At 46.4% G+C, this 27,279-nt stretch overlaps 1 protein-coding gene across 1 annotated transcript; it reads left to right on the plus strand.

The window, feature by feature from the left end:
* Positions 1 to 407: 407 nt before the first annotated feature.
* On the plus strand, positions 408 to 25,792 carry CLIC4 (chloride intracellular channel 4). Its single transcript, XM_040086138.2, has 6 exons — positions 408 to 590; positions 13,950 to 14,059; positions 18,699 to 18,824; positions 19,623 to 19,729; positions 20,901 to 21,082; positions 21,817 to 25,792. Exons 1-6 carry the CDS (start codon positions 519 to 521, stop codon positions 21,979 to 21,981), a joined length of 762 nt encoding a protein of 253 aa, XP_039942072.1. The 5' UTR covers positions 408 to 518; the 3' UTR covers positions 21,982 to 25,792.
* The last annotated feature ends 1,487 nt before the right edge of the window (positions 25,793 to 27,279 follow it).

The following is a 27,279-nucleotide window of genomic DNA, read 5'->3' on the forward strand; positions in this document are numbered from 1 at the left end:
TTCACTTGAGGGTGATGTGGGCTAAACCGATAGCGGGGGGACACATACCCCGACTTCTTCTCCGGGGCTGTGGCCCCGCCAAGGCCGCTCCCAGACGTCGTCACCGAGCACGGCAGCAGCAGCGGGCAGTGTCCCCGCTGCTATGGGAGGAACCGCGGGGACCCCCGGCCCTGTGGGGACCCCCGGCCCTCAGGGGACCCCGCGACCGCCATGGCCAGCGCTGCCCCCTCAGCGCTGTCCCCTCACGGAGACCACGCCCCCTCATGGAGACCGCGCCCCTCAGCGCTGCCCCTCATTGTCCCCTCAGGGAGGCCACGCCCCCTCACCCGCGCCCTTCCATTCTCGTCCCGCCCCCTCCCCAGGCCCCGCCCGGCCCCGCGCGGCCCCGGCGGGCTCGGGGCGCGGGGCGGGGCCGCTCTCAGTCGCGCGCAGGGCGGGTGAGGGGAGCGGAGCGGCGTCGCCGTCCCGGCTGTGGCAGCGGCGGGCGAGGCGGGGCAGGGGCTGCAGCGGCGAGAGCAATGGCGCTGTCCGTGCCGGTCAACGGGCTGAAGGAAAGCGACAAGGAGCCCGTCATCGAGCTCTTCGTCAAGGTGCGGCCGAGGGGAGGCAGAGCAGGGGAGGTGGGGCGGGGGAGTCTCGTCCCGTCTGGGCGCCCGAGAGCGCGCGCGCCGCGACCGTTGGGCGCTCCCCCTTCCTTCCTCCCTCCGCTTTCCCGCCCGGGGGCTCCGGGTCCCCTCACGGCTCCCTCGGGCCGCTCCCGCGGACCGCGCTCCCCTCGGACCGCGCTCCCCCCGGACCCCGCTCCCCTCCCGGCACGGGGAGCCCCTCTGAGCACCCCCGAACGCCCCGCGGGCACGGGGGGCTCCGCTCGGGGCGGCTCCCGGCGCGGTGCGGGCACAAAAGCGGAGCCCAGGGCGTGTGCCCGGCGCCGGGAGGGAGTGCGGGAGCCGCGGTGAGTCAGAGCGCGCAGATGGAGCGGGCGATAGCGCCGGCGGACCGCAAGCAAAAGTCACTTTTTTGTTTTGGGCGAAAAGTGCGGCCCGGGTGCGTTTTGCTGGAAGATTCTCCGCCCGGAGCAAAGGGTGCCGCGGGTGCGGGGCAGCACCGCGGGCAGCGCTGGCGCAAGGGGAGAAGCCAGCGCCACAATGGATCGCCCTCGCTCGGCATTGTGTGCCCGGCGAGGCGCAGGAAGGCGGCAAAAAGGCAGCGAAACCACGAGTTACTGCTCGCTCCCCGCCCCAAAAGTCTACTCTTTATGACGGGAAGCGAATATGTAAAGTAACACCGGGTTTTTATCCGAACTAGAAGAATGAGCATGTGTTGTACTGCCCTTATCTGGCAAAGATACCATATGATATCTCCACATGTTTTGCATTCGTTTATTGCTGTATGATGCAATATTTTGCATCCTCCGGGGCTCTGGTGATGCAGCATCTTACTTTTACTTCATATCAAAAGTCACACCAGTTACTCCGTGCGATCTTCTCTTTCTGTGCTTAAACGTCCTTTAATGAAAGCCTCTGCAGAAAAGTGTTTAAATTCTTCTGATGAAGTTTCTTCCAGTTGTAGTGAGAAAATCAGAGATCCCTTCTTCTGGGAACTTGGGAATTGCTTTGTATAAAAGCAACGATGGCAAACATGAAAATTTCCAGCTAGAGCTTTGAGAATAAGTTATTGAATATAGATTTTATTTCTTAAATGATGCTCTAGAAGTGTTGAATTTTTCCTCTTTTCATACTTACTAATATTAGTATCAAGAAGCACTAACAAAACCCAGGGAGAGCATTGCAGTGGAGGATTCCAGACCTGATTTTGGTCAGAATATTTAGGCTTTTAGTGTAGAGGCTAGAACTAACAACTGCACCAATTAAGTTACACATTGCTTTGAATTATATATAGCAGTGGATCTTTAATATAAAATGCCAATTTATCTTCATCTGTCCTAAAGTTCGTCAGCTGATTTTTTCTTATTTTTAAACAAATTCAAGCAGTGATTGATGACAGAATGATTTGGGGGCAGAGGGAAATCAGCTTTGTGGGTGTGTTTAAAGAGAATATTTAATGTATGAGGAGTGGCATGGAAGAAGCTGTAAAAATAGTTTTGAGAGAGATGTGTTCATTCTGTTTCAATCAGAATTGGACCAATAAAGGTGTGAGATGATATGAAAGGGGGAAATCAGGGAATTTTTCTGGCCTTTTTGAGTTGAAATTTCTTTGTTGACATGGGTTTAAGGGGGCTGAGCTTGGGGTTATCAGTGATGATTTTTTCCCCCCAAGGAAACATTTTCCCATTGTTATGGATGACTGCTGCACACTGAGGACTGTCTGCCCTAAGGATAAAGTTCAGGTTAAAATTAGAAGTTATTCTTGCTTGCCTTCATGATTTTCAGGTAAAGGTTATTTCCTGTAAAATCCTTCAGCTAAAGAACAACCCCCAGCCCCAGCAGACGGACCAAAATAGTTGTTTCACCTGGGTATTGCTGCCTGTCCCACACTTTATTGAAGCTGTTGAGGATCATCAGGACAGCGTTTTTGTAAAGCCAGTAAAATCTTGTTTTCTGGCTCGTTTAGGTGCTCACTTCAGAAATTGCTAGCAGAATATGTTTATTGAAGAGAACCAACGGTGTCTGTCTGGAGGAGTGCTAAATTGGGATTTTAGTGATTTTTTTTCCCCTCTGTGGATGTGATGCTCACTTGCAGTTTTTCCACGTGATTGTGGGCGCAATTTAGAAAAAAATCCGAAGTTCCCGAGGGTTTCTCCACGCAGATAATCACTTTTCAAGCCGTGTCTGGGATCTACCTGTGCCCTGTTAGCCAGGGAAGCTCTTCGAGCAGAGGTAGTGGAAAAAGTTCTGGACCAAACTCAGCTCTCAGCCCAACGCCCGCGGCCCAGGGGTGGTGACTGCATGACCTGAGCACAAAGGATTGTAGCAGCCAGACTTGAGATGAAACAAAGGTAGGGATTAAAGCTTGAGAAACAAACCTGTGAAGCAGGAGAAAGGGTCTGGCTCTGTGCCCAAACCGTGGGGTTTGAGCGTTATTAAATTGTGATCAGTAACAAAATAGGATGGGCACGGCATGGGGAGGAGCGCACGCACGGCTGGGCTCGGTTCGGAATTTCTCTGTCACGGTGTTGTTGCCAGCAGATTGATACAATTTCTTCCACGGGACAGTGTATCAATCTGCTGTGACTTGTATTTCTGTGGTCTGTGAGAGAGGGTACTTAGGTGAGAAAATCTGTTACAGAATCTGTTTCTTGGAGTCACAATGAAAACTTTCAGCGCTTTTTTATTCCCGAGCCGGTGGGCTGCCTGTGGTCTCTTCTAAACCAAGTGTAAATATTTTCTGAGTCTTTTCTCTTGAGAGCTGATTAGGACAAAACCAGTGATGTATCTGATTTCATTTAGTTTCCTCGCCTGCTCCATGTTTTATTAACGAGGGAGGCTTCCATTGTCTAACAGGAATATTTTTATGTGCCCTAGTGGCATTTCAGAGCAGTGAAGGCTGCATTGTGGTGAATGTGCTCCGAGAAACTTGAGCTCTGGGATTTGAGTGCAGCTCAGACAGGTCGCTTGGAATAATAGCTGTGTTTTGTTGGTGGTGTGTGGAATTTTACTGTACATAAAAAACGTGGTGAAGTGACTTGGTCAAATAGACCCGGTCACCTGTGGAAATCACAGGACAGAGTTACAAAACTGCCTGTGCAGTTCCTGTGAGGGAGTGTGTGAGGATGGAGCTGCTGAAAGCTCAGCCCTGGGCGTTGTGGAGGGCACTCGGTGATTGCATCCTCCGCTAATACCCAGGTGAAGACACAGAGGGGCAGCGAGTTCAGTGTTAAAGGAAACAAACACCAGACTCCACAAACCAGAAATTCAGAGTGTGTATCTCTGCTGGCACGGCATGGAGCAGATGCAGGGAACCGGGGAGGAAAGGCTCCCCTCTCACTGGGTAACGTGTGTGTACTTGCTAATTAATCAGACCTTGGATTTCTGGCAGCTCTCAAGTAAGATGTCATTGCGAAATGGGGCACCTGTGTTGAAAATCAGATAGAGTCTACTATCTGTTTACCCTTGAATTGCCTGTCAGTACACGAGAAAGAGCTGTGATTTCACATTTAATAAATGCCCCACTCTGAAACCCTCCCAAGTGATCGTAGCAGAAGCTTGTCTCTGTTTTTGTGTATCTGAACCAAACAGAGATTTGGCAGGTGAACTGTTTGTCTTCCGGGCTCCGGGTGTGTTTTGTTCAGGGCAATGCTGGGGCCGAGGCAGGAAGGGGATGTGGGCATCTCCAGCAGCAGCTCCTCGGGATGGATTTGTGTGGATTCAGGTCTGCCTTTGTCTCGCCCTGTGCTCGTTCCCTTACGTAAGCTCTGCTGTGGCGCTCGAGTCCTGTAGCTCTGTACATTGGTTTATAACAAACCATCCCTGAGCTTCTCTGTCATCGGTTTTTATTTTTTTTTCACCCACAGAGTAGCTGTACAATTTAAAGGCACATCAGTACAAGGAAATAACAGGACTGGAGACATGCAGTGCTGCTTCTCAGAGATAGTCTTGGCAGGGTTATTGCTTGATAATCTTATTAGATAAGTCTCTTCCTTATGCACCAGATCATCCTTGGAGGGTTTGATGTAACCTCAGCAGCTGAGAACCCTCCTCAGCCTGTCTTTGCTATGAGTTTGGTGGAGACAGCAAAATGTCATGTGAGGGTTATTTCTTGGGAGTGCTGTAAAGGAGCCCTTTGTAAAGGGAGGTGTAACCATTTAGTTATATCCTGTGCTCAGTGGGTATAAATCAGGCCTTTTCCTTCTCTGGCCAGCAAACTGTAATTCCTTTAAATTCTGCCTGGGAAAGTCGTCGCAGCCAGGAACATCCTCAGCTTTTTCAATTGGATCTGGTTGGTGATACAGGAGCTGGTGCTCTTGGTACAGAGTTGTTTAAAAGTACAGAGATGGTCTCAAGTGTAAATGTTAATTTTTTTTTTTTGCAAATCATTGGTAAGTATGCTTAAAACCTCCTGGCAATAATTTCCAGAGGGATTACACAGTTGAGTTAGCTTTCCTATAGTCAGGAATTGCTTCTGAGTAATGGTTGTATTCCCTGGCATCCCTTCTCCCCTTCCCAGTGACTGACATCAGACAGCTCTGATTGTCAGGAGAACTTGTGTTTGACTTTGCAGCTGAAATGTGTCTTAACACTCAGGCACTTTTCCTCCTTTCCTCTCAGAGGGATCTAGGAGCTGTGTGAATTCCCAGATTTCAGCTGGTGACCCTTCAGAGGCTGAGGGCTGGGCTGCATGGCCGGGGCAGTGGTGTTTGTGAGTCACTGCCTCTGTGGGACACATGCCATGGACACATTCCTGCAGCACCGATCCTGCTGCAAAAGACAAGTCTGCCCTCAGTTCTCCCAGCTGGGATCTCTCAGGGCGTGCACTGAGGGCTTGAAGTGATAGGAAAAGCCTGTGTGTCAGAGCACACATTGTGGGGCAAACGTTAGGGCCTGGAGGCTGTCAAAAGTCAGGGATAAACGAGCACTGGGGATCCGGGCGTTGTCCTGGTGTTTCGTGTGTCAGTCTGTGACAGGGTGAGTGTGCAGTGAGGAGTTCACCCAGCAGAGCACCGTGAACACTGGCATTCTTGTGACAATGTATAAAGAGAGCGAGATCCTCCTTGAAGAGACTTTTGTGTGCAGGACATAAAGATACTTGATTATTGAGAAGTAACAGGATAGGAGAAATCCTTACATCAACCTAGGGAGTGGGTGGGAGGCCCTGCTAATCTGGCAGTGGGCAGCCCTGGGACAGGATAAGCGTGCTGAGAAGTTGGTAATCATCCCCCCTCCCACCCTGGAGTGACTCATGGCGCTGTCTGGTCCTTCCATGGCTACCCTGACCTCATCTTGGGCATGGAAAGAGTTCTTTATTCGAGGAGCGAGCCTGTCTGTGCTGGAATGGGGAGAGCAGAGAAGTCCTTGGTTCTATGGTCGTGGATTTTTGAAGGGTGAGTCGTCCCTTCCAGAAATCCGTGTTTGGAAGAGTCTAATTGGGGAATTCCTTGAACTCCAAGCTAAACAGTAAGCTGTGTACTCTGGGAAGTGACTGTTGGACTCTAAAGTTTGATTTTTTCAAGTGTTCATTAGCTCAAAGGGACAAAAAGAAAAAAAAAAGAAAAAGCCCTGGACTGTTATTTTCTCACCAGTGTGTGTTCAGATTGTGTTTAAATGAAACATTTCTTGTGATGTGACAAACACAAGGCCTGCAAGCTTTTGTAACAATGCCTGCATCAATCCCAGCTTCTGGCTGGGCTGGACATACCACTTAAAAATCCACAAGAACGACTTTTAAGACTGCCTAACTGTACTTGGCAGTAATTGGATTTGTTGCCTTGTTTTGGTAGATGTTCTCTTTTCCCAGTGAACTGAGCAGTGCAGTTCTGTAAAGCCTGGACAGAAAGAGAAAACAAGGTGGTTTTTGTCTGCCAGGGGAAGCACTTAGTTTGTCTAAGGCAACAAAATTTAATTAAGGTGGTGGTTGGTTGCAAATTGATGGTTCATGGAAAAATACTTTACTTCTGTACTTGTTATCCATCTAATTTGATTTTTATCTTCAAAGTCCTTGGTAAATAACCCGTAACAAACAGTTAATTGTCCTAATCAGGTTTGGTGGGGGATTTTATTATTTTTTTTTTTTCCCTGAATATTCTTCAGTGTGGAATAATATAGTTTTAGTCTTAAAATAGATGCTAGGTACTCCCTTGTGGTATCAAGAGTTTGTGCATATTTTACAGTAAAAACACCCAAACCCAAAATTGTTATGTTGTCTACACAGGAGTTTCAATAGAGGTTTGACTTCAGGAGCTTTAAGTCTTTTATTTAGAATATTTTTTTAAACTTGCTTTGAGTAGTTTGAGGTTTTTAATTCAGGACAAATTAATTTGTGGCACAATCTGGATTTTTAGAGTGTTTGCTTCTGCTGAAGTGAAAAACACAAGCTAAACTGCTGTTAATGACAAACATCTTTGTGTGGGAATTCTCGGAGAGTTCAGACTTATTCCTTGTATTGTTGGCCAGACAAAGGGCGAGGAACTTACCCAAGGAAAGGAAATGACTGAGTCCTGCACACTGAATCTCCATATTAGGTATAAACTAAATATAGGCGAGTAATCCAGGAGTGAAGTCATATCTGTATATTTTCCCGAGAGCAGCTAATGGCATCAGTCACTGCTACTGGACCAGCCTCAGAGTTTTTGGCTCTCTTGGAGCTTTACTATTTTGGCTGGATTTTCCTGCTCTGTCCTTAGGAGAGCTGCTTTTCTGAAATAAAGGAAATGACTTTTTTTACGTGGTTTTATCTAATAATAAAATCAAAGCTAGCCTAAGGAGATTTCTGTGGCAGTTCTGAGTGCTGCATTAGGTGCCCTGGTGAGACACGGTGTTCTGGAGCTCAGGGAGATAAGGACACGTCCCAGAGGAGAAACTCAGATCCCATCTCCCAGGGAAGGGGGAGTTCAGTCTGGGATGTGCCTTTTAGTTGTGCATTGCTTGTGTCGGAGAGAGCAGGCCTTCCCCGACCCTTTCATTCTGAAATAGAAACTCCAGCCCCACTTTTGGGCTCAGACAATGTTTTTCCTCGGCAGAACTTCTGAATGTGCTGTTAGCAGGGGAACAGGTTGAGGACTGCAGCGGTTTGTGAGAGGCTGCTGAGAATTTGGGTGGATTGTGTCTTCACCGACAGCTTCTGTGGGCTCTGCTGCTCACAGCCCAGGCTGGAGGCAGCTGTGGTTTGAGCTGCACATCCTGTGTTCTACCAGCCTTTGAAGCTCGCTCCCAGCTGCTGCCTTTTGGGCTGGGATTTTCACATGGAGCTGCTCTGGGATTTGCTGACCCTGGGAGGGTTCAGTCCAAGTCAGCTGGGCTGGAATGACCTGGAGGAGGAGGAGCAGCCCAGGGTGAAGCTGGAGCAGCTCTTGGTTGTTCTCTCTGCTCATCTCTCTCTAAATGAGGTTATAAAATACCACAAACACAGCTCTGTCTTTTCCTGTCCCACGGAAGTGATGCACAGTCAGAGGTTTATTTGAAGAACTCTGAAATGCCACAGATAGAGATTTGACTCAGTTCTTCCGAGCCCCAATGGCAGAGTTTGCTGTTCTTTCCTCTCACTTTGGTGCTTCATGATTTGCTGGGGAGGTTTGGAGATGGATCTCTTGGGTTGTAGCCAAGGCACACACTGTACTTCAACAAATGTAATAAGTCCAGAGAGAGAGAATCACTGTCATGAACAATTCCTGCTCTAGGTTTATGTGCTAGAGACCCAGAGGCAACTTGCAGGCAGTGTAAAGGAAACCCTCAGTGCTGCAGAGTTAATTGTCTGCTTACAGTTTCCGACCAGAATATTGTGTCAAGATGTTACCCAGCACTTTTTAGGCAGTGTGGCCCTGCTGATGGCACGGGGTTTGCTCAGCACGAGCCCTCTGCTCAGGGTATTGCCACGGCAGAGATGCCAGGCTTGTGCCATTAGTGAACAATTGGATTTTCCTGTGCCAGGGCAGGAAGTATCCTGAGTCTGTCCACAGTAAACCCAGGGGTTTGTGTTCCTGTCATTAAGCTAATTTCTTCACTGAAGAAAATGGTGATTTGTATTTAAAGCAGGTTTGGGAGTCTCCATTTGATTCTCCCCAAGGATGAGCATGGAATAATTCCTGTTGTCCAAAGGACTAGAAACACTTAATTAAAATTCTGCTGAATTGTGAATTTACTTCCATAAATCATGAGGATCCCACAGCATTTTCCAAAAGCTTTTTAGTGGGCAGCAACGAGCAGGAAAGTGTGCAGGACGAGTCTGCTAATTATTTTCTTGGGAACAGCATCACAGGGCTAAAAATAGCATCATCCTAAAATGGTCAGTGGCTGTTCCAGCCCCTGTGTGCCACAGTGGGGACTTATCAGAAAGGTAATGGCTTAAGAGGCAGCTCTGATGGGCTGACAAACATTCCTTTCCCTGCTGGAAGAGCCACATCTCAAGGCAACGCAGGGACTTGAGTTAATTATTTTGAAGTATTCTTTGAGTTTAAAGGAATTTCAGCTGAAGTGGAACTTGGGTTGGTTACAAATGGTGATAGGGGTCACCAGAGGCAGTGGTAACTCAGGTTGGTTTTGCCCCGGGTGTGTTATTGCAGTCAGCATATAGCAAATATACTCTAATTATCCTAGGCTAATTCTCATAGAGAATTCCAGGTGTGAACACTGTCCTGATACTTTTTGTTTTCCATTTTCCTATGTTTTCCTCAAAGGAATGGCTATTTAAAGTAGCAGTGACAGCCTAAGTTTTTCAGTAGAGCTAAATTTGGGCGGGGTGTGGTGGTTGTGACTTGAGAGTTTACCTTCACACAGAGTTACCAAATTAAAAACTCACTTTCAAAAGGCATTTCTGATATCCTGAACCCTCTGCAGGATGTGCTGTTGTTTTTTTTCTCCCCAATTCCCACCTTTCCTGGTTTTGTTCATCGTGGCAGGGAAGTCCTTTGTGCCGTCAGCCCCGTGTTGAAATGTTCTGTCCACCTGTGCTCTGCCTGGTGGCACAAGGAGAAGCTTTGCCCTGGGGGTGGTGGCCCCAGCTGTGCCCTGTCCTGGAGAGGCAGAGGTGACAGGAGGAGCTGATTAAATCTGGTTGGACCGGATTTAGTCAGGGCCTGACTGTGCCTCGCTCCCTGGCCTGTTCCTCCCCTACAAACACAAACCAACTCCCTTCTCACGCTGCAGGTCTGGGAGGGTGACCAGGAGTGGAACGCTCCCGCAGATCAGCTTTGCCAGCCCTGCACCTCACTACCCTGTCACTTGTTTTGCTTGTTGATTAAGAGGAAAACATCAATATTCATCAATATTTGAGCCATGGGAGCCTTTAAGGTGTGCTTTGGTTTGCAGAGTGAGTGAGTGTGTGTGCACAGACGTCCCTGAGGCTCATCCATCCACTGCCTGAGCACACAATTGGAATAATGGCACTGTGGGGAGTGTTTGTTACATCCATGACTGTCACTCCTTCCATGGGTGTAATTGTTTACACCTTATCTGAAAACACCCTCAGTCAGCACCATGGAATTCTGCCTGTTCAGCTTGGCAAGATAAAGGTCCAAGGATTTGGGCTGATACAGCCAGACCTTTTCATGTGTGGAACATCAAACCATTCCCTCCATATCCTCTGTTCCTCTATCTCAGACCTCAGAATTGCTGCAGGTTTTTCATTCAAATAGCTTTGTTAGTTCACCTTAAACCATTTCCTCCCAAAACAGTAATTCTTACAGGATTATTATTAATTACTCAGTTTTGGAATGAGCTTACTGCTCATTAAACGTACAAAATTGATCGTTATCTGCTGGTTTGAGGCAATGGCTTTGCATCATGCTGGGTTGCTCATGCAGTTTCCTCAGCAGGTTTGGTTTTCATTGTTAGAACTCAAGACATACTTCAAGATTACCGAGTTCAGAATTTGAACATACCCTCTCACTTATTTTCATTTTCCCCCAATCTGATTATTGGCTGGAACATTATTCTTCTCGACTTGGCAGAGTGCAGATTTCCCACTTAGGGGAGTGGGGATTTCCTGGGTGCTGCAGTCGGATGGCTCCAGTTGTCGTCTTTGGTGAAAAGTATTCTGTGAGATGCTTCTAAAATGTCTTTATCCCTCTTCACCCAAACTTCTTTTACCACTTCTGGTACATCAGATCTGGGAGAAATTCCCTTGAGAGTTTTGGGTAAATTAAGAAATGGTCTTCTGGTGTTCTGCCCTTTTGTTTTATTTTTGCAGGCAGAGACTGAGCTGTATTACATTGCTCATCAGGTGCACTTTGACTTCACTGTTTTCCTGCAGTTATTTGATCCAGTTTGGGGAACTTGTAGTGGGCTCCTTTTAACTGGTTAATATTCAAAACAAATTTGCAGAAATCTTTGGGACCAAGGATTTGTAGAATTCTCAGATCTGTGCTGCATAAGAAAGGTTTTATGCCATTTTAATGTTTCTTTGCTTGTCTGTTTTTTTGTTAGCCATGCAATAAACTTCAGCACTCACTGGCTGAGGTAAATCCACCCAGGTTCTTGTGTCAGGTCTCAGGTTAATTTTTATGCAGCTGTAAAGACAAATATTTCACAACTTAAATGGATTTTTTTCCCTTCCCTTAGCTTGTTCAGCCACTGAAACAGATGTTTGATGACTTGTAGTCTCTGGGGTTGGTTTTGTTTTTTTGGAAGAACATTCTCATTTGAATGAAATCACTGCTCAGGGGAAGAGAAAGGAGGGAGGTGGCTTCAGAGCTAAGCTCAGACTGGTGGACGCTGGGATAAGTCGATTTTTGGGGTTTTTCCCTTTCCCGAGGGCTGCACTCCTGCATGGGCCCTGCTGCTGGGCACTGGGAGTTTCCAGGAGTTTCACCGTGGCTGTGGAAACCAGGCTGACTTCTCAATGAGCAGCTGATCTGTGTTACTGCTCTGTAACTGCCATTCTTGTTTGAACTTCCTTTCCTATTGAATGTTTCTTTAAAAATAGCTTTATTTGTTTTCACAGAGCCCTGTAGAGCTGTGCTCGGGTGGGTGTGTGCTCTGCTCTGCCTGTGCCACGTCTTACAATTACCAAGGTCCTTTTTGCCACCTTTTCAGAAGCTTTTTGAATTCAATTCCGTTTGTAGAGGGCAACACACAAGTGAAAAATTCTCTGTTTCCTCTCTGTGTGAGAGGTGTGGCACTTTTCCTCCATCTGGTCCTAATCCCTACAGTTGAAAACCTGAAATTAGAGACATGGTGAGGTTTTTGAATACAAATCCTTCAGTGGGTGATGGTAGAATTGGAAATTAGCCCTAATTGCAGGCAGTTTGGCATGAGTAGTATTACCAATATTACTGGTAATAAAGATTTTTAGGCTGGTTTTAAAAATAACTTGAAATAAAACCCCAAAGCTTCTCAGTACAGGATGACGATAACCTTGTCAAATAACAAATAACCTATGCTGAGGTTAGTGCGAAGAAGTCAACATTTAATATTTGCTTTACTCTGATGGTGATAGGGATTAGACACTGGAGACCTCCTGGAATTTTATGGCCCGAATTCAAAGATGAGGAACAATTATTCTGTGATTAACCCCCTGCATGACGAATTGTGCCAGATTTCAGAACATTCTGGTAATATGTGAAGTTGAGAGTTTACTACCAGCACAGCTCTGTTCTAGCAGAGAAACTCAGAGCCAGGAGTGACTCTTGCAGGAGCATCCACCAGAGTGGTGACCCTGGGAAGAGAATCCGTGGATTGAGGGAGGATCCAGAGCCGGCTGCTCCTGAGGAGGGGCTGGAGCAGGCGGTGCATCAAACACAGACACAAAATGGGCCTCTCGGGCAAACAGTTACAGAGCAGAATTCCTTGGCTCCTGAGCACTGGAGCCGAAGTTTCTTGGCGTTCTGAGTGCATTCCTTTTCCAGTATGTGCTCAGAATAACTCGGGACTTTTTGGAGCAGAAGTGGGACAAACGTTTGCAGGCAGAAAAGTCTGGGCAGTTGGGCCTTGAGAGTGCATCAGGGTTTGTTCATACCACCGGGTGTTATTGGGCTCTAATCCCCTCTTCTGACTCAAATAATCCAAAAAGCCTGTTTTAAACCAAAGCAGATGTTCTTGGTTGGTTGTTCACTTTGAATGTTGCACTTGTGTTGGGAGAAAAGGAAAGTTTTGGGCAAAGTAAATGCATTTGACCTTTTTTGGTCACTTTGATTTTGGCTTAGTAGGATGGGCTTTCATGAAAGCCACAGGTCAGTGCTATGCCTGAAATTTTAAGCAACTTTTTGTGCAGTTCTATGATTTTAAAGTAGCTTTGGTTTGGGTTCCAGTGGACCACGTTTAATGAGATGGGGATTTCAGCCTGTGCCGTTACTGCAGCCTAACTCTGGCTTTGCTTGAAGTTTGAAGACTCAGATCAGTTCTGAGTCAAAGAATTATTTCTGCTTCAAAGCACGGATTACCCTGGGCAGTGCAAAACAAAAACAAAACAGCTTTCTGAATTTAAGGCAGTTTCACTGGAAAACTTTCTATTTTCCTGGCCTTTGAAAGTCCTGCTGTTACTCTTCTTAACTTGCAAAGTCTTTCTGAATTCTCCTCGCTGTGATGATGAAATAATTGGCCAGGCTTTGAGAATCGCACTGATGAAAACCACTCTTGGAAGGATTTGAGGAAGAAGAAGCAGCAAAATCCATTGTACTATAAAGTACATGTCAGGATAATCTGACATATTTGCCTGCTTTAAGTACTGAACCAGTTCTCAGAGAGTTGAATTTTATAACAAAGATTTCTAGTGCTTCATTTTAGCCCAGTAAAAACTAAAATTTTCCAACCCAGCAATGCATCCTTCATTGTCAGGGCGATGATGAGATGAGTGCTATCACTGGGGAGCTCACTGCTGCTTTCTAATGGGCCTTTGTTGTGCTAGGACAAAGACTAATTGATAAATTGCCTATAAAAAGTGCCTTTGGGATATTTTTTAATTGTCAGTGAAGTCTCTATGTACTCACAGTTATGTCTTTCCTCACAACACCTGCAGTACAATCAATGCTCAGTTCCTGGCTGCAGTTGGCTCCCTGGAGCCCTGCACAGGGAGAGATAGAAGCACCGAACTGGAAGATGACTCCAATTAATTAGCTATGGCTTGGAAAAGAAAGAAAAAAGAATAATAAAGAGCAAAGAGCAGCGCTGACGTTGGCAAAGTGCCGTCAGAAGGTGTGGCTGCTCAGAGGAGGATGTTCAGCTGCATTGGCAGTGTCAGAGGGAACTGAAACATCGTTCTGTACATCTTAGAGCAGCCAGAGGACGTGACGAGTAAAAAGTGCACAAATGTGGTGATTTCAGTCGTACTGAGTGTGTGTTTCACTAAAGATGTTGCAGTGTTTGTGAGCCATGCCCAGATTAATGCTGTGTTCTGTCCTGCAGGCTGGCAGTGATGGTGAGAGCATAGGAAACTGTCCCTTCTCCCAGAGGCTCTTCATGATCCTGTGGCTGAAGGGCGTGGTGTTCAGCGTCACTACAGTGGACCTGAAGAGGTAAGGAACACTTGATTTATGGGACCAGCAAGAGTTCAGCACCCTTGGTGGAACAAAGCTTTGGCCAGACCTTTTTTTGGGTTACGGCCTGCTTTTCTGAAATGGAAATCTGTCCTAGTAAATGACTGAGACAACCTGGATGTGAATGGTGGGTTCATTGGAGGTTTAACCAAAAATAATGGGCCTGGGAGGTTCTCTTGAACTTGGTGCTCTTCTGTAAAACTCACACAAAGTCTTTTATAACTGAATATTGACTCTTCCTTTGCTGACTTCACATCAAGATCCCCTAAGTGGGGACAGATGGATATTTTTAGTCAACCACCCTCTGGCCATATCTCTAGTGATGGATAATTTTCACAAACAATGTGCAGTCTCCTCCTTCTCTTAATGTTTTTAAGATCATTTTGGTTATTTTGCAATAATAATGAAAATACCTGCCCGTGAGGTAAATCCAAGTGAAATGGGAAGGAATAAAATGTAGAATGTTCTGCCTTAGTTCAGTGTCAGCCAGGTAAGTCCTGATGCTGTCACCTAAATCGCAACTGCTCCTCTATGAAACGAGTACCTCCGTGGCTAAACCAGTGAGAAGTGAATGCAGGAGTCTTAATTTCCTCAGGCTGGGCATTCTATTTTATGAAAGTGCTAAATTCAGCAGGGGCCTCGTGTTTGCTTTGGGTGTGAAGTCATGTTTTCCCAGCACTGATGGAAAACTCTGCTGGTCACAGCTCTGCAGAGAGGAGAGGCGGCCAGTGCCTCCAAACCTGAATTTCAGGAAGAGAGCCAACAGAAACACAGTGTTCTGCACTGAATCCAACATAGAAGGGAGAAATCACCCTGCTGGGCTTCACCTCTTGTGGATTTTTTTTGAGGGAGGTGACTTGTTTGGGTTTTAAAAATCACTGGAGTTGCTGCTTCGGTGCTGGCAAAGAGCGTTAAAGACTTCCATGTGTGGTGAGGGGCAGAAAGCAGCTTTTGTCAGCTCTGGGTGCTCAAAGAGCTTTCCTGGCCAGTGTGGGATTTCCCTGCAAATATTGGTGCTGCCAGCTCCATAAACCACATGTGTCACATCTTCCACCGAGCCCCGCCTGTGGTTTGTGCAAACTCAGGAGCAGAACTTGTGCTTGCGGGCTCTTGGTAGTTTGGGATTTCCTTTTCCTTTAATGATGGGGTTGTTTAACCCATTGCAGTTACTGGGGCGGGCAGGAGGAGGAGGTGGACAGGGATATTTTAGGCTTGGAAGGCTTTTTACTGCTGAACCAGTAAAGGTATCATTAAAATGCCAAATATTCCTGATGAATTGGCTTTATTTTGTGTCCCCTTGGAGTTAATTGGATGGGGGAATGGGATGTAAGTCTAACTTTTAGCACATAAATTAGTTGCAGATGTTTAAAGTTGACCTTCCTTACACAAGGAAAGCTTTCTTTCAGTTTAATTTTTTTTTTTTTTTTTCCATTGAGGAGGAGAAAACACAAAATAAGTGCAAAATTAAAGATCTGCAGGGGAATAGGTCAAATAAACCGCCTTTGTGTTGTGCACTGAAGGGGTTCTCTGGGAAGGGGAAAAAAGGACCACTGAAGCTTAAATCAGGTTGGAACAGATATTGATACAAACTTAATTCCTTTTAGACTTTATTTAAATGTCCATAAATACAACTTTAACACTGTGGGTTGATCAATGCCCAGTGGCAGAGCAGTGCAGCTTGCAGAACATCACACCCAGCCAAGTGCTCAACGGGAAATGTTGGATATCAGATGGAGCTGTTTTCCCTTGTTATCACTACCAGGATGATAAAAGACGTTAGGTGGTGCCTTAATACTGCCACAAGAAACTGCTTTTATGAGCACATTTTTCAAGGCAATTATCTCCTCTGCTCCTTGTTCCTGTTAGACACAAACTCGAAGAGCAGAGAGGGAATTGTTTTAAACAACTGAAATTCTTTTTCTGGCCAAAACCAGAAAAAAGCCTTTGCTTGCCTCTGCTCGTAACGTCAGTGCTGCACAACAGCAAGGCCAGTTCTGTCTGTTTGTGAGGCTGAAAAGGTCATGGTTGGGTACAAAAGTTCACAAGTGAGGGACTCGAGGCAGGAAGATGTGAGCCTGCCCTGCCTGGCTGTGCCGTGCGTTTTCCCCTCCGTCACTGTGCTAACAAAGGCACATTCTGCACTTCTCAGCTCCGCTCTCAACACTGAACATGCACACAGGCAAAGGAGGAGGGCAGTCCCACCCTCTGCAAGGAATCAGGCATTTCTTCCCTCTCCTCGGGCGCACAGAGGCTTCATTCTTCCCTTCTGGGCAGCAGCATTTCAGTGCTCAGAGCTCTGGCTTGTTCTGGAGGCCGGAGCAGAGCTGCAGTGCACAAACCATTTGTTGGCCTTGGAACAACACTCAGGGCCAGCTTGCCTTCAGCTGAGTGCTGAAATCCTGCTTGAAGCACCTTCACTTGGAGTTTTTGCTGTTTCTTTGACAGGCAAAGCTTAAATAACCATATGAAATATTAAAATTATTTATTAAAGACCACCCAAAGGTGAATCCAACTTCAGCAGTGTGAAATACTGCTGAGGAACTGGGGTTCTAGTGCTGACTTCTCCCCGTGTTGCTCTTCAGATCCTCAGCACAGTATTTGTGTAATTTATAAAGGGGTTACATTTGGGGGCTGGATTTTGTCTGCTCTACAAGAAATAATTTGCATGCTAATTACTGTTCTGGTTTGTGGCCCAGCCGTGAGGTGTTTATACCTTAACTCTGGGGGTAGTGATGGCCAGATAATTAATGTGGCCCTGCCTCCAAAACCCCTGGTAAACTTTGGGGTAAGCACAAACCATCTTGGAATTATTTGGAGTGGTTACAGAGGGGTTTTTTGTTTGGGTTTGGTTTGTTTTTTAAGCTCTCCAGCTTTATCTCTGAAGTAAAACGTCACTGTTACATTAATTGCCTTCTTGTTTGACTGTTAAGGGAATTTGTACTCTGAGCCTTTTAAGGCTGTTCCTGTGTGCTCGTGCTCCAAGGGCTGTGCTGAAGCAGGGCTGCTTTAGAATCTCCTGGCAGGAGCACCAAACTGGAAATCAAACCCTGAGCTATGTTCAGGCCTGGGCTGTGGGACCTTAATCTCTGCTCACTTTCTCTTGAAAGATCCAGGTGGTCTGACTGGATGAATTAAGTGCTCTGAGTTGCACTCTGGTTCTTTGGAAGGATCTGTTTTTGAGCTAAAGCCTGCCTTTGATAGTATTCCTGCAGATCCGGTGGTCTGTTTGTTTTTAAATAACATTCCTTTTGAGGAATTTTATCTGGCCTACATGGGGAACTGGAAGGGAGCCACGATGACTTCCTGTAATTGTTGGGAGTTACAAAGCTGTATTTAAATGAAGTGTTAAGCTACTTAAAGCATTACCCGATGACAGACTTTAAATCCTAAATGTGAGAGAGTGGTGGCAACTCTTAGTGAGAAATAACTTCTCAGGAGCTTAAAAATTGAAAAATAGTTAAATTCTTATATTCATAAGGTTTCCTGGATTAAAGCAGGGATTGGAATATTCTAAGTATGAAAATCACTTTTCTGATTCAGTCTTACAAGTAAGCACACTTTGGCTCCATAAAAGGGGCAGCAGTGGGCAGGACATGAAATTCTGGCAGGGGTTCTTAATTTTGTAAGAAATGGAAAACAAGACAGACTTGTAAGCTGGGCTCAGTTTGAAGTCCAGCTGCTCTCTCTTTCTCATGCTGCCCCGCAGGACTGGCTTTGTGGATGTCAGGATTGAGTTTCCCTGTCTGGTGTTGTCAGGAGGATTTCCTGAACTGCAGTTCCAGGTTCCAGTAAATCCAGTTCCTGGATTCCAGCAGCTGGCTCAGGAACGTGGCCGCGCTGGACAAGGCTCGGTCCCAGTTCAGGGTTATGGTCCGGTCTGGGTTTGTTCCACAGGAACCAAGGGGCAGCTTTACCTCTGCAGAATTTTCAGCTGGGCCAGTGTTGGTTGTTGCTGGGCCAGCAGGAGGTGGTGGCCAGGCTGCTCTGCTCCGCTCTGCCCGAGGGAAATGTTAGCTAGGAACAGGGTTAGAAATGGCTGAGTAGTTCAGCTCTTTGCTCTTTCTCTCACGTCCAATCCTAATGTGGGGATTCCTGTCCCAGGTGTGCTGCTCTTGTTTGTAAATACCTTTTTTCACTGGGGGAAATGGAAGCATGATTTTAAACACGATGTTCAAGCACCTGTCAGCCTGCCTGGAGCCGGCCTCCCTGGGCACGTAATAACTGCTTTATACACCGGGCTGTATCCGAGGTGCCTCTTCCCGGAGCAGCTCTGTGTGAGGGGGGAGGATTAGCACAGATTATGCTATATATAAACCGTTCTCTAGGGCTGGGGAAAGAGGGAGAGTGTGTGGTGTGTGTATAGATATCCCTCCTCTAGTCAACACTGTACTGATTTGAGAATAAACACAGCCAGGGGTAGGAGGAAATTGGTTTTAACTCTTAAATTAATTGTTAGCAGGTGTATTCAAAATGTTTAGTTGTAAACTCACTTTTTAGAAAGAAAACTGGTGGTGTCTATTTAAAACTGAGGATGTGAAAACTTCAGCATTGCTTTTGTGATTGTAGCAATGAAATTTTGTCCCTGGCTTATTCTTTATGGGTTTGCATCTCACCCCAGGAAACCAGCAGACCTTCAGAATCTGGCTCCAGGCACTCACCCACCCTTCATCACATACAATGGGGAAGTGAGAACAGATGTGAACAAGATTGAAGAGTTCCTGGAAGATGTTCTGGCCCCCCCCAAGTAAGTGTTAAACTGATGATTTGTCACCTCAGAGAGGTACAGCTCTCACAGGGGATTTCTGCCCTAATTGAGATGTTCTTCAGCATCAATAAACTGAAGACATGGAAGTTCTTGCTGGTCATACCTTCCTCCCCTCAGCTCCCTCAGCTTTCTATCAAAAACTCTTTTCTCTTTAAGATTATTTTTAAATTATCCTTCGTATACCCCAGCCATCCCTTCTGCACTTTCAAACTCTTCCTTTTGGTGACAGGCACATTTGTGTCCAAATAATGCAAATGAAGATGAGTCTGCTGTACAAACTTAGTCCTAAACTACAGTGAGAATGTGTTTCAATGTGTTCAAACTTTCTCCAGGCTCTTGGCTTTCTGCTCTTCAGCTGGCAGGCAAATCCAGGCACTGCCTTTACAGACTTTTGTCTTTTTAGCATGGCAAACCTTCAGGTTTTTGTTAGAAGATGCGGAGTCCCTAATTCTCTGGTGTTAATTGAAATGGAAAGTGCTGTATTTTGCTTACAGATGTGTGATTGCCCCCTTGCAGCACTGGATTAAGGGGCTCTGGTGGCGCTGGGCTGCCTCAGACACTCTGCTTGTACCAAATGTCTGGTTCAGAAAGCAGGAGCGTGCCTTGCTGTCCCTCTGGGGAGTGCTGGGTTTAAAAACCTTAGAGTGTGATATTCCCCTTGAGATGCAAGCCTGGAAAAGCATAAATTAGTAACAAAGTGCCATTTTGTGCTAGCTAATAGATAATGAGCACCATTCTGCTCAATGTGCTGTAGATCTGCTCCTTGCTGCTTTTCAGGTACCTGAAACTCTCACCAAAGCATCCAGAATCCAACACGGCTGGAATGGATATATTTGCCAAATTTTCTGCATTTATCAAGAACTCCAGACCAGAAGCTAATGAAGGTGGGTCACTGGGGGAGCAGTGCACTCCTGCTTTCCCTGCCTCGTGTTCTTCAGAGCAGCTTTGTGGGAAGTGTCTCCCTGACAGGTTTCGCTGCATGAGACATCTCATGAATTAAAATCTTATTTAAATGTAATGTCAAAGATTTCAATGTTTGAAAGAGAGCTTCAGCTCAATTAGAATTTCAGTAGGGTGTGCATGGTCCATGAATATCCCTGGCATTGGATCTTCTGTGTGCAACAGCCACTCAAAACTCTTGAGTGAAGGATAAATATTTCAACATCCAGAAGCGAATTTCAGACAGAGTTTGTGTCATGCCCTGATGGTTGAATTTCTGTGCATCTGCTGCTCTTATTTCACCTCTCTGTGTCTGAGGGCTCCCATTCAGAGTGCTGAGCTTAGCTTAGTTTGTGTCACTTCCAGCAAAGGATTAAAACCTTTTTGTGTGGAGGGAAAACTGGAGATTTCACATGAAGGATCAATAAATGGTAAAGAACTCACAGCTGGGCCTTTAAGTAGTTCAGCACAAATAACTTTTGTCCTCAAAGTACTTAGATGGAAAACCAAACTCAGGGAATCAGGATTCCTTTAATTTCAAAGGGAGAGATGCAAAATGTTTGTAAACAGTTGGGAAATAAAGGGGGATTTTATGGGGTGTGCTGCCCTCTGCTGCTGCATTCCATGAACCTGCTGCTGCTTTCCGCGTCCTGCTGTACTCCAGCACAGCCTGGGCGCTCTGGGTTCGGTCAGGGCCGTTTGCTGAGCACGTGACATTAAACAGATTATGTTTAAATGTATATAAACCCCAGCATAGCTTAATTCTAATCACTTTAAGCCAGTTAGGCACAGTCTTAAGAAACTGACATAAGCCACTTTTTAAACCAAAAATAAACCCTTGTGGACAGCCTTACAGTATTTTAAATTAGTGCAAACTCCTGTATTAGCCAGCTTTTAAATAACCTGCATATGTGGGATATTTAAAGAGATTCTGGTCCAGTTTCAGTGTTCTGGTGAGCACAGAGGCAGCTCCAGCACTGCTGTGGCCACAAAAACTGACCCAGGGTTGCAAACCCTTGAGTGTCTCTGGGCAGCACAGGGATGTGGGGTTTGCATTTCAGGTCTGGTGCCAGTCTCACTTTAATATTTGTTTTGGAATCATCCCTTCCTGTGCAGCCTTAGAACGTGGCCTCTTGAAAACGCTGCAGAAGCTGGACGAGTACCTGAACTCTCCTCTCCCCGACGAGATCGATGAGAACAGCCTGGAGGATGTCACCGTCTCCACCCGCAAGTTCCTGGATGGCAACGAGATGACCTTGGCCGACTGCAACCTGCTGCCCAAACTGCACATTGTCAAGGTAAAGCCTGGGGGGCTTCAAGGGAAAAGGCAGGAGAAAATATTTCTGGTTTGTGGCATTCCTGAGCACAGCTAATTCGAGCTGTCTGTAAGCTGAAGTGCCCTCTAACGCCTGAGATTGTGCGAGGCTGGAGTCGCTCCCAAGGGCTCTGAGCAGTGGAGCTGGGCGCAGCTGAAGCTGTGGGCAGCTTGGGCAGCAGAGGACGGGAATGGCAGGAGCCAAAGCCACTGCACTGAGCCCGTGGTGTCAGGGAGCTGCAGGGCTCACAGGAAGGAGAGAGGAAGAGCAGGTAATGGCTGAAGTGGGTGTCTGGCTCCTGGAGAGGAAACTGCTCCAGAGCAGAGTAAATAAAGCAGGAAATAAAGAGATTGTATAAAAAACCCAGTAGGAATCTTGAGAGAGGCAGCCTGGGGTAACCACAGGGGTGCAGATGTGCCCACATCGGTGTGGTTTGATTCCTCTGCCTGCCTGCAGTGCTCTGTGTCAGTTCTGTACTGCAGATGGAGCCACAGGCTCAGTTTCTGCCTGGCTGGAGAAGAGTTTCCCTGGGTGAGGACAACCCCGGAGGGAGCCAGGCAGGAGCAGCCCTGGGGAACAGCCAGGGCCAGCAGCAGCCCTCAGGAGTCATTCCAAGTGTCCAGGTTGGAAGGGTTAACTTCACAAGAGAGCGACAAGAGCTGGAAAAGTGTTTTAACTTAAGGATGTAAATTCATAACGTAATTCTTTCCTTGCAGGTGGTGGCCAAAAAATACCGCAACTTCGAGATTCCCAAGGAGATGACAGGGATCTGGAGATACCTGACAAATGCTTACAGCAGGGATGAGTTCACCAACACCTGTCCTGGAGACAAGGAGATTGAAATAGCTTACAGTGACGTAGCCAAGAGACTCACCAAGTAATCAGCACGTGCGAAGGATGGCGTCCTGCGTACCCCGTAACAACGCTTCTAACAGACTGCTCTCTTCATATCCAATAGCAATTGTTTTGTGCATGAACTCGCAGTTACTCCAAGTCACGGTGGATAGACCAGGTACAGTAATTACCTAAAGTTTGCAGAGTTAATTACAGGCTTGTTTTTCCTGACCTCCTCCCACAGCCTACGATCGATGCAGTCGCATTCCTGTTGGCAGGGGTGACTCTGGAATTCTTCAGTGTGAAGGGTTGTCTTGCCCCTGCTGCTTTTTCTCTGTAAACGTTTGGTCCATGATTTGTCCAGGAATTGGTTTAGGATCCTGTCTCGCTGTATGGTACAAGGAATATTTATGTATTTTGGAATTTATTGCTTTTCCAGAAGATCGGAACACACCTGTCATACCTGTGACACACTGAACTGTACCTGCCTGTCTATCCTATTTACATAGAGAAGGGAACTTAGTAGCCAAAAGAGCCATTTGCAAAATATTTGGCCATGTTTTGTTGGTTTGTTTTGTTGTGGTTTTTTTTTTTTAAATCTCTTGGATTTGAAGTCACGGTAATGGTTGAGAATGGACTCAATGTGAACCTTGGATTTGAATGACCTCAGCATCAGGGAAGTTTGAATCCAGGCTCGAGAGCTGGGGCAGGAAGCTCAGAGTTGATGTTTATTGTGTCTTCAAGGGCTTGAGGACATGAAATATCCTGCATTGTCTGAATTTTGAGTTGCAGCAAAGAAGTATTTGTCAGGATTTACTATCAGGAAACAGCAGAGTTGGAAGCTGCCCACTGTTCACCTTAAGAATTGCAAGTGGCTTTCTTTTTGGTAGTTAAGAACCTTTTTGTTTTGTATAGGTCTTTTTGGTGATTTTTACTTAAAAATCTGTTCTGCAATAGCCCAAATCCGTGGAAACTGTAGTGTCCTAACTCTGGGTGGGGAATAGCAGTGCAATGATTAGTGATGCAAAATGGACTGAGAGCCATGAAATGGGAATTTTTAGTGTCCTTTCTTCCCTGAAGAAAGCTAAAGTGACCTTTAAAGAGAACATTTGCCTTAAATGATAGTAGGGTGGTTTTTTTCCTGAAAGGAAATCTGGGAATTTTGTTAGGAAATGGGGGTGGAATCCAGTCCTTTCCATTGAATTTCTCCCAGTTGTTTCTGTGCACCTGGACTGCAGTTTTGCATACTCATAATCATTGCACTTCTATACTTAAATCTTTTTACAGCAACACTGAGGAATAGCACTACAATTTTTTTAAAACCAATTTTCAAATGTTTCTAAACCAGGGAATAGTTTTCTTGTTTAAAAATAATGGTTTTGATGCACGAAATAAACTGCTAGGTTATTTTTAAAAGACCATCATAAACAACTCCAAAGAATTCTAGACTTATATGCCTATTTTTTTGTAAAGATACTTTTATATTTAACTGATTTTAGAAGCTGGAAAGTGCTATTCCTGCTAGGTTGTTCTTGGAATATTTAACATTCTGCAATAACGTGGAAATGCTCACATAAACAATTTTATACACTAATTTTTTTTTCTTTTTTTTTTTTTTTTTCTTTTCTTTTTTTTTTTTTTTTGGTAAGCACTGGCTTTCTGTAAACCAGCCTGACTTTTCTAAGCATCCCGCTTTTGCTACTTTATGTACCCATGGAGTTAGTTGGACATAGGAGAGGTAGAGAACCAGATCCATATTTGTATCCTGGCTTGTGGTGCCTTGCCTTCCTGGAGCTCCACATAAAGGCACTCAGCAATCCTGTCACATCTCTTTCAAAGGCAACTCTCTCAGAGACACGTAATCCCTGTTCTGATTTGTTACAGGAATGTTTAGGCACTGAGGGGAAATCCTGGGGAGTGACCTGGTTAGGAGAACCTTAACTGTACCTTAAATAATTACTGTATTCTCACGTCACCTTCCCCTCCTGAAAAGTCCCTCAGCCAGAAGAATCCTCTGTGGGCCCTCAGTCTCTGCTACAACGTGACACCTAGCAAAAGGAATGACTCTTACTTAGATAACGGCATTTTTAATAACACGTAGGGTGAGAGAACCCCGGCCCCAGCCCTCCTTGGCCTGGTGCTCTTTGCCATCGCGGAGCTCACGGAGCTGCAGGAAGCAGGTGCTCGTGGCACATCTTTGTTCAGCTTTTAGCTCTCCTTTCAGAAACAGGTCAGGACGGCCCTTGGACCTTGTGTTGCTGGGGTTGTAGGAGTCAGGCTGTGCTCCCTTTCCCAGGGAATTCTCCCTGGAGTGCAGAGTGCAGGGCACCACAGGCAGGAGTTCCACCTCCTTCAACACCAGCTCCGGCTTCTTTGGAGATATTCCATTCCCTCTGCTCTTCAGGCAGCCTTCAAACCATTCTCCTCCTCCCTCAGTGTCTTAATTGTGTCTGAGAGCTTGTAAACAGAGTTCAGGCTCTGTCTGTGACCAGCGGATTCCTTATCTCGGCTCAGCGGAGCCTTTCCCTGGGAGGTGGAATCCCAACGAGCACCAGCTCGGCACTGGGAATGTCCTGGGTGTCTCTCGGGCTTCCTGCTGCAGTTTTGTTGTGGCAGGAGCTGCCCAGCCCCTCCTGGCTCGGGCAGGGAGCAGGAATCTGGAGAGGAGCAGCTCCTGGCTCCGTAGGTGATCCCTGCAGAGCGCGGGGAAAGGCGGCGTCTGGTGTGGGCAGAGCACTTTCATCTGGCCCCAATCACCAGCTCCACGCTAATTAAAAAAAGCCCTTTCATAACTATGTAAATTCTTGACTTCTGTCAACTTGTTTACAATCTGATCTTTAAATGCATTTTTAATTTCATCAAACAGCAATTAATCTACCCCCCGTTTAAATTTGAAATGCTGCTTCCAGCCCCTTCTCCAATTTAAAAACAGCAGTTACCCTTTCAAGTAGGCATTCCAGTTTGCAAGTTGGTTGCATGTATTAGCATGCTGAATAACTTACTTTATTCTCAAGCTGAAATATGCTTAAATTCGCATTAAAACAGGTGACTTGTGTATTTCCTGAGCACAAAGGGAAAATCCATCACCTGCACCCTGTTTTTTTGTGGGAGAACACATTATGCTAGGTGCATTATTATTTTATTTTTTTCCCCTTAACTAAGCTTTCCTTCTTGAAGACATCCCTGCTGTGGAGAGGCTGCTGCTGAACGAGGGGCGTGTGGGACTGGTGGAACAATTCCATCCCCTCCACGGCTTCCCTGTCATCTCTCCCCGGCGTGTCCCACACGGGCAGTCCCAGCTCGGAGCTTTGCATTTTCCCATAAAATCCGTGTTTTCTCCGCACTGGGCATGTCCAAACTGATCGGGAGCCGCGCTGGGCTCCGTGATAAGGAGAGAGATGTAATCAGATTTTTATGCTAAAGCAGCAAATTAGCATTTGGTATCAAAGGAGCACAGACAGGAATGAATGGGAGCTGCTGGAGCCAAACCCACCGATGCCTATCGGAGCGCAGAACAAAAAGCGGTGAAGTGCAGCCAACTCTGCTGCGCTCCCTTTGCCCCCCAGAGCCAGCCCAGCACATCCAGGGAGTGTTTCCAGGAGAGATGCTCCCTCTGCCTCAGAACCTGTGCCACCAGCTCCTGTGTTTTGTTTCTGGAGGGGCTGGGAGCAGGGTGAGGGGATGGAGACTCCCGACACAGGACATCAAGGATTGCAGCGTGGTTTGCAGAAATACTTGAAGAGTCGATACAATTTGTTGTAGTTTGCTTATGTCTTTCACTTTCTGGAACATCTTTTACGGATATACCAGTATACTGCTGGCAGCTATTGTTAAATAAAATTATATTTTCACTACCAAGCAGATCTTTCTCTTATTTCTGAAGGTTTTGTGTGCAATCCAGGACTGCAGCGTGATGGGCTGAACTACAAAACACAACTTATTAGTAATTATATTCTCCATTCTTGGCCTTCAGGTTTAGGGGGTTTTTCAGTGGTGATGTGATTGAAGGCAGAATTAGTGTTATTTCTAACATTATATAACCAGCTGTGGTGCCCCTGAAAATGTAGAACTCCCTTAAAGTTAAGAAGAATAATGACTTTCCACAATTTCTTTAGGAGAAGTGAGATAGCTTGTTGGGTTTTTTCCAGATTTTCAGTGGAAACTTAAGAACAGATCATGGTAGCTTGTTTTTCTGTGGAATACAGGTTTTCAGAGATGTGTGAGATTTGATTAAAATGACATAAAAAAAAAATCTCAAGCTTGGTTCAACTTTATCCCCTGAGTGGCCATTTCAGGAGTTGAGCTTGAATTGATCCCGTTACAGGATTCCTGGATTCCAGAGCTCTTGTTCTGAGTCTCAGGTGGGTTTCTTTGCTGTCTTTTGCTTTCGAACAAAATGCAGCAGCTCTGGCAGTACCAAAGTGTTTTAATCCGGGTGAGTGTTTTTCCAGGACTGCAAAAGCTGTGGCTGAGCAAGCTGGGGTCGTGATGGACGCGTTCAAAAGCGATCGCAGCGCGGAGGTGAATTAGTCACGAGGTAATTAACGAAAAGCTTTAATTTCAGGGGACACGCAGAGCCTGCCTGTACCTGGGAGAGGGGGCAGTGGGGGCAGCAGCCCTTCTCCCCACTCAGCCTCCTGCTCCAGGCCTGGCTAAATTTGGGGTGAGCCCTCCAAGCTGGTGCTGGATGCTCTCCAGAGCTGGAGAACTCAGGATTCTTTGAGTCGAGAGAAGAGCTGCTGTGTTCTTACCACTGGACAGGGAGATGAAAACGGTTGCTAAACAAAGATCAAACATGTGAACTTTATAAATAAACAAACAGAATTGATGCTAAGGGACGTCTCAGCTCCTTGCCTACGGCAAAGGGCTTGGCAGGACCGAGGGAATGACTTTGTCAGTTTGCACACGGAATTCTTATTATAAAGAGGCTGATTAAAGTGATACTGCTCCTCTTAATGAGTCTGGAGGCAGCGCTGCTGAAAACATCCCTGTCCACGTGCGGGGGGAGCACGGGGGAGAGGAGAAATCATTTCTGGGGCTGAGCTCTGGGTGCAGAGCACAGCAAGGTTCTAAATGGAAACGATCCCCAGAGATGAAAATGCTGATCGGGGCAGTCAGACGCTGAAGGCAGCAGGGCTGAGGGGCTGCCAGGGAGGGAGCGGGGCAAGCCTGTGGCTCATGGCTGCCCTGCAGAAGTTCTGCTTTTCTCCCTCCTTCCCTGACCCTGCTGCTGCCTCTGTCCAGATGTTTCTGATGCAGGGAGCCCAGGAGCTCCAAGCAGCTTCTCCCAGCTGCTCTGTGCACGTCCTGCTGTGTGCACACAGCTCTCCCAGGGGAGCTCCAGC

Source organism: Hirundo rustica, chromosome 25 (genome assembly GCF_015227805.2).
Source record: "Hirundo rustica isolate bHirRus1 chromosome 25, bHirRus1.pri.v3, whole genome shotgun sequence".
Classification (NCBI taxonomy): domain Eukaryota; kingdom Metazoa; phylum Chordata; class Aves; order Passeriformes; family Hirundinidae; genus Hirundo; species Hirundo rustica.